Here is a 10,131-nt window from a genome sequence, read left to right as displayed (position 1 = left end):
ACATGAAATGTATTACTAGTAAGAAGTAATGTGGTATATTGCTCGATTTCATTTAATATTCTGTGATCTGAGTCTTCTAACCAAAATATCACAGACAAAATGTTTCGGCTGCTGCTTTGAGCCAGCGGCATACCACCCTGCACCCCACTGCTGGCTGGCCTCTGAAGCTAAGCAGGGTTGGTCCTGGATGGGAGACCAGATGCTGCTGGAAGTGGTGTTGGGGGGGCCAACAGGAGGCACTTTTTCTTTCCTCTGGTCTAAAACAAATATCCCAATGCCCCAGGGCACTGATTTGGGATATTGCCCTGTGTAGGGTACTGTCTTTCGGATTAGACGTTAAACAGGTGTCCTGACTCTGTGGTCACTAAAGATCACGTTGCACTTATAGTAAGAGTAGGGTTGTTAACCCCGGTGTCCTGGATAAATTCCCAAATCTGGCCCTCCGACCACCACGGCCACCTAATCATGCCAAGGTTACAATTGGCTCATTCCTCCCCCTCCTCTCCCCTGTAACTATTCCCCAGGTCGTTGCTGTAAATGAGAATGTGTTCTCAGTCAACTTTACCTGGTTAAATAAAAAATGAAGGTTACCTTGGTAACAGGTCCAGTGAGTAACTTGTAGAGGTCTTTTTTTGCTAGCAGTGGAAGCAAACTGAAACATTGAAAAGCATCCTAGCTTGAGAACAAATCAATGTAAATAGCCAAGAAACACAAGAACAAAGTCTCACTTTAGTAGACTTTGCAGTATATTAGACCAAGTTTTATGCCTGTACGCATTGCTTCTAAAAAACAAATCTTTCAGCACTTCACTCACAGTGCTCACAGCAGCCCCCCAGACACAGGCATTCTCTTCAATCATCTTGAAATAACATGTACTTAAACACTGGAAATCAACCAAAGGTCAAATGCTTTATTATCTAAATGTTGAAAGTGTGTGGGCAACAGAGAGAAACAATATTGTGCAGTTTGAGGCCATTTGGCAGAGAGGAGATGGGGGGGTGAGCAGGTGGGTCTGGGCAGGGAGATGTGCATGTTGGTGTCTGTATGTTGTAGTTTTGTATGTGTATGTTTTATATTCTAAAATATTTGAACAATCGTACAAAATTATATTACAAAACAGAAATTCCAGTAACTTCTGATTAATTATAGACAATCACAATTCGGAGTAAAACGGCAGATATCACGCTAAACAACTCAAATGCCAAATTCCTGATCCCATTCCATCCACAAATGAATGAACAATGTGATCCACACATGCAGATGCTATTTCCTGTTCCCCAGGCAGCACACAGACACAGGGGCAGCTACGATAGAGGAGTTAACAGAACAACAATAAGGAACTGTCCTCCTCTCAGGGATCACAAAATAACAACTATTCCCCACAGTGCTGCACGGGCCACGTCCACATTTGGTGTCTAGGAGGGGCGAGAGAGGTCTGACTGTGAGAAGCCTGGGCTGGTGTCTTGGAGGGGTGAGAGAGGAAGAATACAGAGCCTGGGCTGGTGTCTGGGAGGGGCGAGAGAGGTCTGACTGTGAGAAGCCTGGGCTGGTGTCTTGGAGGGGCGAGAGAGGTCTGACTGTGAGAAGCCTGGGCCGGTGTCTTGGAGGGGCGAGAGAGGTCTGACTGTGAGAAGCCTGGGCTGGTGTCTTGGAGGGGCGAGAGAGGTCTGACTGTGAGAAGCCTGGGCTGGTGTCTTGGAGGGGCGAGAGAGGTCTGACTGTGAGAAGCCTGGGCTGGTGTCTGGGAGGGGTGAGAGAGGAAGAATACAGAGCCTGGGCTGGTGTCTGGGAGGGGTGAGAGAGGAAGAATACAGAGCCTGGGCTGGTGTCTAGGAGGGGTGAGAGAGGAAGAATACAGAGCCTGGGCTGGTGTCTGGGAGGGGTGAGAGAGGAAGAATACAGAGCCTGGGCTGGTGTCTAGGAGGGGTGAGAGAGGAAGAATACAGAGCCTGGGCTGGTGTCTGGGAGGGGTGAGAGAGGAAGAATACAGAGCCTGGGCTGGTGTCTAGGAGGGGTGAGAGAGGAAGAATACAGAGCCTGGGCTGGTGTCTGGGAGGGGTGAGAGAGGAAGAATACAGAGCCTGGGCTGGTGTCTAGGAGGGGTGAGAGAGGAAGAATACAGAGCCTGGGCTGGTGTCTGGGAGGGGTGAGAGAGGAAGAATACAGAGCCTGGGCTGGTGTCTGGGAGGGGTGAGAGAGGAAGAATACAGAGCCTGGGCTGGTGTCTAGGAGGGGTGAGAGAGGAAGAATACAGAGCCTGGGCTGGTGTCTGGGAGGGGTGAGAGAGGAAGAATACAGAGCCTGGGCTGGTGTCTAGGAGGGGTGAGAGAGGAAGAATACAGAGCCTGGGCTGGTGTCTGGGAGGGGTGAGAGAGGAAGAATACAGAGCCTGGGCTGGTGTCTGGGAGGGGTGAGAGAGGAAGAATACAGAGCCTGGGCTGGTGTCTAGGAGGGGTGAGAGAGGAAGAATACAGAGCCTGGGCTGGTGTCTAGGAGGGGTGAGAGAGGAAGAATACAGAGCCTGGGCTGGTGTCTAGGAGGGGTGAGAGAGGAAGAATACAGAGCCTGGGCTGGTGTCTAGGAGGGGTGAGAGAGGAAGAATACAGAGCCTGGGCTGGTGTCTAGGAGGGGTGAGAGAGGAAGAATACAGAGCCTGGGCTGGTGTCTGGGAGGGGTGAGAGAGGAAGAATACAGAGCCTGGGCTGGTGTCTAGGAGGGGTGAGAGAGGAAGAATACAGAGCCTGGGCTGGTGTCTAGGAGGGGTGAGAGAGGAAGAATACAGAGCCTGGGCTGGTGTCTAGGAGGGGTGAGAGAGGAAGAATACAGAGCCTGGGCTGGTGTCTAGGACACAACATATCTCCCAACATGATATCTCAACCTCATTTCTAATTATTTTTTTGTAATGCTTTTTATTTTCAAATGAAATAACTGGTATCTCAGCTCCTATTGGGTTGACATGATAAAACAATAAGATAGATGTTCCCACTAACATACCAAGGTAGATGGATCAGTCCTTCAGCCATGCCCCATCTGCAAATAACTCATGACATTACTGTATGGATTTACCCTGTCTATGCACATTGTTGTTTTATTTCAATATATTCAATATGTTATTCTGTGATGTTAGTCTCTGACAGTTGTAGGAGGGCTGTGCAGTGCTAGCAATGTGAATGTGATGTGAGCCCAGACGTCCCTGCTGACTGCAGGGCAGGGTGAAGTTATGATAACCTCTGGAGCGGTGCGCTGGCTGGGCCGGGCTACCCAGGGGCCAGGGGAGGGCCAGGAAGGAGTCACAGCGTAGGAAGTGTGCCTCAGTGTTAATAAACCTGGTCCTCAGGGTCACCCTTTACATAGATACGGGACTACTGACAAAGAGAATTTGACTCTTGCTCGTTTTAGACTTTAGTAACCTAAGAGTTTACTCATTTTGAGGCTACAGCACCTTTTGAGAGAGCACCAAGAGAGCTTTTGAAGGAGGGAAATTCCCCTGAGAAACCAAAGAGACCTCCATTGACTTTTCAATACCCTCGTCTTGACCACACCGACATCCAGCAGAGATGTACAGCAGCAACAGCTACTCACAGGCCAAGTTTGGCCTGGAGGCCAAGGACATCCACAAGGCAAAGGGAAAGAGCTGCGGCTATTACATGAGGGTGGTCTTCTTCTTCTCCTCTCTGATCCAGTCCCTCATCATCGTGAGCCTAGTGCTGTTCCTGGTCTACGGCCAGCCAGAGAAGTCTGCTGAAGAGAGGAGAGTAGAGGAGCTGGAGCAGAGTTTGAACAAGATCAGCGAGAACAACATTAACCTGAGGAAGGATAAAGCTGACCTGGGAGCTGCGCTGGTGGCCAGGAAGGCTGAGAAGACAGCCCTGGAGGGAGAAGTGGCTGTGCTAAAGAAAGCAGCTAATGCCTCCGGGGTGCAGATCAAAGCCCTCATACTGAAAGCGGTGAGGAGATGGGACTGTAACATTATGATGCAATATAAATAGATACTAGCTAATTTTTTGTTCATTTTGTTATTGTGAGCTGACATACAGCACTAGACACATTTAGTGTGCAGGAATTACTTTGGCATTAGATCTGAGAAATAATTAATATACAGAGAAAATTCTACATTTATGAACAATTTGTTAAACTGGTTCTGCTGCAGAAATGGTATCAGTTCTCTCTTGTGAAATTGATTTATGTTTTATCTCAGAGCTTAGATAAAAAGGTTAGATAAAAACAAATGTTTTTGCACTTACATGACTATAATGCAAGGATATCTGCACACTAACTTTTCTCCCAAAAAGTGACAGTTCATTTCAATTAGTGGAGCATAGCTAACATTTATGAAGACAAAACCTGACACTTTCTTTCTTTCCTCCACAGAGCCAGTGTGAAGCAGACAAGAAGAAAATAGAGATGAGCCATGTCCGGGGTCCCAGCACCCCTCTTCAAAACACTTTCATCGTCACCACTCCTAACAGTACGTTACTATTTCCCCTTTGTCACTCAGGCTTAGGCAGAGCGTTCTATCCTAATACTGTGATAGAGACCTGACACAGTGAAACAGTACATTGACCCAAACATTTCAATCTAATAACAACAAGTAACAACAATTTCTGCTGTAATATCTTTTCTCCTCAGCTGAGGTAAAAACCCTCCAGTCTCTGAACTCCCAGCAGGCATCAATAATCAAACTGATCGAAGCCAACTTCACCAAGACCAGCCAGTACATCCGCATCGAGAGGGACAATGCCATCAAGGACCGTGACGCCCACAACCTTGAGACCATCTCTCTGCGGAGGGAGAACAACAACCTGAAGGAACATCTGACTCTCTACACCCAGAAGTGTAAAGAGGACTTTGCCAAGTCTCTGGAGGGGATCCAGATGGTGACCAGTAACTTCCTGGTGCGCATCGACAACCTGTTCCCCCATTCCATGACCTTTCACCTGACCTGTGAGAAGCAGACAGAGCAGATGGAGAACATCAGGGCCAGATGCTCCAACCTGTCTAAAGAGGTAGAGGACAAGTTCCAGAGATACCTGGACAACGTGGGGAACAAGGTATGTAGAGTACACCAGACCTGGGTCAAATATATATGTAACATACTTTGAAAGTATTGGTATGTTCAATTTAGCTTGGAGTTTACAGGTTAGCCAGTGTCCCAGTTTGTTTCTGCTTTACCCAACTGCCTACAATATCAATCAATTAATCAATAAAAGTATATTTGCATATCGCTTTCTACAAACAAACATACAGCAACCTGCCTCTGTAGAGCATCTTAATGAAACATAATATAGTGACCTTAAGCCAACACCTAGCGACCTTGTCAAGAGGTTCGGACCTCTTAGCGTAACAGTTAAGGTGTTGGCTTGACAGTCGCTGGACCCGGGTTCAAGTCCCGGTTGGGGATACCCCAAGAATTTGCTACAATATGTTAACATCTTCATCCAGGTGGCAAACATCCAGGCCCAGTCCAGTCGCCTGGAGGTCCAGAACAGCCACCTGACCCTTGACCTCCAGCAGTGTCATCAAAATCGCAGCGTGACAGCGGCGGAGGGCAGCAGGCTGCTGCTAGAGATCCGGGAGAACCACGATAGGCAGGTAGAGACCCTGCTGAAGGAACAGAACCGGCTGAGGGAGGAGAAGAGCCTGCAGGGAGAGAGACTGGTTTTGAGGGAGGCTGAGGTCAAAACACTCAATGGGAAGGTCGAGTCACTCACCACTGCTATAACCAGCTGTAACCCTAAGGTAAGAGAATAATAACTGTGCACACTATCAGAACTGTAAATAACTTTAGATAGCAAGCAGATCCAACCAAAGAAGCTTGTTATCAGTGAGGACCGTATGGTATGAGTCAACTACATTACCAGCACACTACAACCCTACATTAGCAGTTGAGCAATGTAACCCAAGGAAACACTGTGACCCTACCAGCCTCTGGAATGGGATTTGTGGCCTTCAATAATGATTGTCCCCGTGCATAGTTGAGGAGAAAGACTCAGTCAGCATAATAGTGGTGTCGGGGGGGAACACAGGAAGAGACAGACAGACTAGATAAATGAAGGGATGGACAGACAATAACAACCACACGTCAGGAGGAAGCACAGTTTGACCGATGGTTTGTCGGTAGCTACGGGCTATGGAGGTCTCATGCCGATTAAGAAATTCACTGTTTCAAGTGTGTGTGTCTGTGCATTTTTTATATATTTTTGGCTACTTCACAAGTATTATGACGAGTCCATAAAGCGTTGTGGATGAGGAGGATCTGCTGTAAAACTCAATCCGTTTGTGATGTTTTGTCTGTAATGCAGCTCACCGGCCAAAAGCCTGCTGGACTGATGTCAGCCTGGAAGGGGGGGCCATCCATTGCAGCACCAGTGATCAGTAAACCCCCCATGGTGCATACACACCACTGACTCTCATAGTCACTGGTGTTACACTCACTGTCAACTGCAGAAATAAAGGTTCAATAAATAACTCATTACATGTTCAAAAGATCAGTTTGAGCTGATCTCCTAATGCTAGACGTTAGTAATGATAAACCCAGTTTAGGTATTAAAATGGAATCAATCAGACACCACATCGTAATCATGTTACTGATGGCGGCTATGTTTGGTCCTTCAGGTGAGGTGAGGAGAGACGGGTGTGAGGAAGATGCCCCACTCACACAGCTCTACCTAGGCCATGACAGAGTGAGAAAATGAAGGCACTTACTGATATGGTCCCTGGAGAATTGGGTGTGGTGCCTTTCAGTGATCAACGTGTGCTGTTAGACCTTAAAATGTCCATGTGTAAATACTACAGACACTATAGGTTGTATCTACTGTCCTACATCATGTACACTGAACAAAAATATCATTGCAACATGTGAAGGTGTTAGTGCCATTTTTCATGAGCTGAAATAAAAGATCTCAGAAATGTTCAATACGCACAAAGAAAACGTATTTCTCTCAAATTGTGCACAAATTTGTTTACATCCCTGTTAGTGAGCATTTCTCATTTGCCAAGATAATCCATCCACCTGACAGGTGTGGCATATCAAGAAGCTAATTAAACAACATGATCATTACACAGGTGCACCTTGTGCTGCAGACAATAAAAGGCCACTCTAAAATGTGCAGTTTGGTCACACAACACAATCCTACGTTTTGAGGGAGTGTGCAATTTGCATGCTGACTGCAGGAATGTCCACTGGAGCTGTTGCCAGAGAATTGAATGGTAATTTGTCTACCATAAGCCACTTCCAACATCATTTTATCGAATTTGGCAGTACATCCAACCGGCCTCACAACCGCAGACCACGTGTAACCACGCCAGCCCAGGACCTTTACATCTAGCTTCTTCAAGGGATCGTCTGGGGGGGGGAGATGCTGAAGAGTATTTCTGTGGGGAAAAACTCATTCTGATTGGCTAGGCCTGGCTCCCCAGTGAGTGGACCTGTCTCCCAAATGGGTGGGCCTATGCCCTCCCAGGCCCACCTATGGCTGTGCCCTTTCCCAGTCGTGAAATCCATAGATTAGGGCCTAATGAATATTAATATTCCTTCTATGAAGTGTAACTCAGTAAAATCATAGAAATTGTTGCATGTTGCGGTTATATTTTTGTTCAGTCTAAAAACTGTATCTACAAATGTACGCTGAGTGGACAAAACATTATGAACACCTGCTCTTTCCATGACATAGACTGACCAGGTGAATCCAAGTGAAAGCTATGATCCCTTATTGATGTCACTTGTTAAATCCACTTCAATCAGTGTAGATGAAAGGGAGGAGACAGGTTACCTTCAACTCAATATCAGGATGGTGTCCTTAATATTTTGTACACTCAGTGTATACAGTACATATCGCTTTTAAATGTAATTCATTTAATAATGAATTTAATAGGGTTGACTTTATCCTTGTAATTCCACTTGTATTTGATTGCTGAGTTTAGGCTGGGAATTCACTGTCTACTGGCATTCACCGTTTACTGGGAAAAGCGTTGGTGTTCTCCTTTAACTCTATACTCAGGTTAAAGAACAATAAATGTGTACAAATAAAGTTAATGTGATTATATGTAAATAATTTTTCCTAAGACGCAATTCAATGTTTATTAAATGTTTCTGAAAGTGTGTTGGTTTTGAGAAAATACAATTTTGAATTTGCAGTTCTTTAAAGAATATTCTTCCTCTTTGAATGTGAGTGATCTTTGTTATACACGTGTAATCCTCACCACCAGTTGAAGAACCGCAGCAGTGGCCTTTGTGAAACACATATATTTTTATTTTTTTGGCAAATTTCAAAGAATAGTGGAAGAATTGGAGAGAAAATAATGTCTATAGCCTTGTTATGCAAAATGAAGTCTGTAAATAGCTCCACATGGGAAAACTGTTATCACAGCTAGTATAACAGAGGTGAAATCCCATGATGGCTATGTCTATACACACATCCGTAAATCCATACATAATGTATCTACATCCTGGTCTGGGATGTCTATATATCCATACATAATGTATCTACATCCTGGTCTGGGGTGTCTATATATCCATACATAATGTATCTACATCCTGATCTGGGATGTCTATATATATCCATACATAATGTATCTACATCCTGGTCTGGGGTGCCTATATATCCATGCATAATGTATCTACATCCTGGTCTGGGGTGTCTATATATCCATACATAATGTATCTACATCCTGGTCTGGGGTGTCTATATATCCATACATAATGTATCTACATCCTGGTCTGGGGTGTCTATATATCCATACATAATGTATCTACATCCTGGTCTAGGGTGTCTATATATCCATACATAATGTACCTGTTGTCCCAGTGTATCTAACCTGTTACTAGCTACTCCATGTTGTCCTACTTTAGCTACTCCATGTTGTTCTACTCTAGCTACTCCATGTTGTCCTACTCTAGCTACTCCATGTTGTCCTACTTTAGCTACTCCATGTTGTTCTACTCTAGCTACTCCATGTTGTCCTACTCTAGCTACTCCATGTTGTCCTACTCTAGCTACTCCATGTTGTCCTACTTTAGCTACTCCATGTTGTGCTACTCTAGCTACACTGTGCTGTCCTACTTTAGCTACTCCATGTTGTTCTACTCTAGCTACTCCATGTTGTCCTACTCTAGCTACTCCATGTTGTCCTACTCTAGCTACTCCATGTTGTCTTACTTTAGCTACTCCATGTTGTTCTACTCTAGCTACTCCATGTTGTTCTACTCTAGCTACACTGTGCTGTTCTACTCTAGCTACTCCATGTTGTTCTACTCTAGCTACTCCATGTTGTTCTACTCTAGCTACTCCATTTTGTCCTACTTTAGCTACTCCATGTTGTCCTACTCTAGCTACTCCATGTTGTGCTACTCTAGCTACTCCATGTTGTCCTACTTTAGCTACTCCATGTTGTTCTACTCTAGCTACTCCATGTTGTCCTACTTTAGCTACTCCATGTTGTTCTACTCTAGCTACTCCAAGTTGTTCTACTCTAGCTGCACTGTGCTGTCCTACTTTAGCTACTCCATGTTGTTCTACTCTAGCTACTCCATGTTGTGCTACTCTAGCTACTCCATGTTGTCCTACTTTAGCTACTCCATGTTGTTCTACTCTAGCTACTCCATGTTGTCCTACTTTAGCTACTCCATGTTGTTCTACTCTAGCTACTCCAAGTTGTTCTACTCTAGCTGCACTGTGCTGTCCTACTTTAGCTAGCTAGAGTTGGTATAGCGGAACAACAACAACAACAAAAAATACACAATTACAAAATTAAAACACAATATTGGCAACTTTTTCATGTATTTTGATGCACCAGTACATAGTATGTACATTTACATCAGAATTCGGCAAAGTGCATATTTATGGAAGTTTTATAACTTTAACATCAAAACAGGAAAAAAAACTTTGTGCTTGGGGGGGTAGCTTCCTGTTTGAAGCTTGCTCTGCCGCACTCTTATGATGTTGCAAACATGAAGTGATGTGATTTTTATCATGTGGTTTGTCTGCAAGGGCTTAGTAACATACAGCCACTCTATACCCTAATAACATACAGCCACTCTATACCCTAATAACATACAGCCACCCTATACCCTAATAACGTACAGCCACTCTATACCCTAATAACGTACAGCCACTCCATACCCTAATAACA

At 45.0% G+C, this 10,131-nt stretch overlaps 1 protein-coding gene across 1 annotated transcript; it reads left to right on the top strand.

The window, feature by feature from the left end:
• The first annotated feature begins 3,331 nt into the window (after window positions 1-3,331).
• On the top strand, window positions 3,332-8,101 carry plvapb (plasmalemma vesicle associated protein b). Its single transcript, XM_014123581.2, has 6 exons — window positions 3,332-3,947; window positions 4,372-4,468; window positions 4,630-5,051; window positions 5,443-5,739; window positions 6,303-6,455; window positions 6,616-8,101. The coding sequence occupies exons 1-5, from the start codon at window positions 3,558-3,560 to the stop codon at window positions 6,405-6,407; spliced, it is 1,311 nt and encodes a 436-aa protein (XP_013979056.1). The 5' UTR covers window positions 3,332-3,557; the 3' UTR covers window positions 6,408-6,455; window positions 6,616-8,101.
• The last annotated feature ends 2,030 nt before the right edge of the window (window positions 8,102-10,131 follow it).

The sequence above is a fragment of the Salmo salar genome, chromosome ssa10 (genome assembly GCF_905237065.1).
Source record: "Salmo salar chromosome ssa10, Ssal_v3.1, whole genome shotgun sequence".
NCBI classification, from domain to species: domain Eukaryota; kingdom Metazoa; phylum Chordata; class Actinopteri; order Salmoniformes; family Salmonidae; genus Salmo; species Salmo salar.
The sequence above is the reverse complement of the archived record's forward strand: the minus strand, read 5'-3'. Positions and strand labels throughout refer to the sequence as shown.

What these genes read in the sequence shown, in the direction of transcription:
- plvapb (XM_014123581.2), top strand. Translation starts at nt 3,558, where the DNA reads ATGTACAGCAGCAACAGCTACTCACAGGCCAAGTTTGGCCTGGAGGCC. An exon ending in CATCGTCACCACTCCTAACA is followed by an intron (nt 4,469 to 4,629) that starts GTACGTTACTAT and finishes TTTTCTCCTCAG; the next exon opens with CTGAGGTAAAAACCCTCCAG. An exon ending in TGGACAACGTGGGGAACAAG is followed by an intron (nt 5,052 to 5,442) that starts GTATGTAGAGTA and finishes ATCTTCATCCAG; the next exon opens with GTGGCAAACATCCAGGCCCA.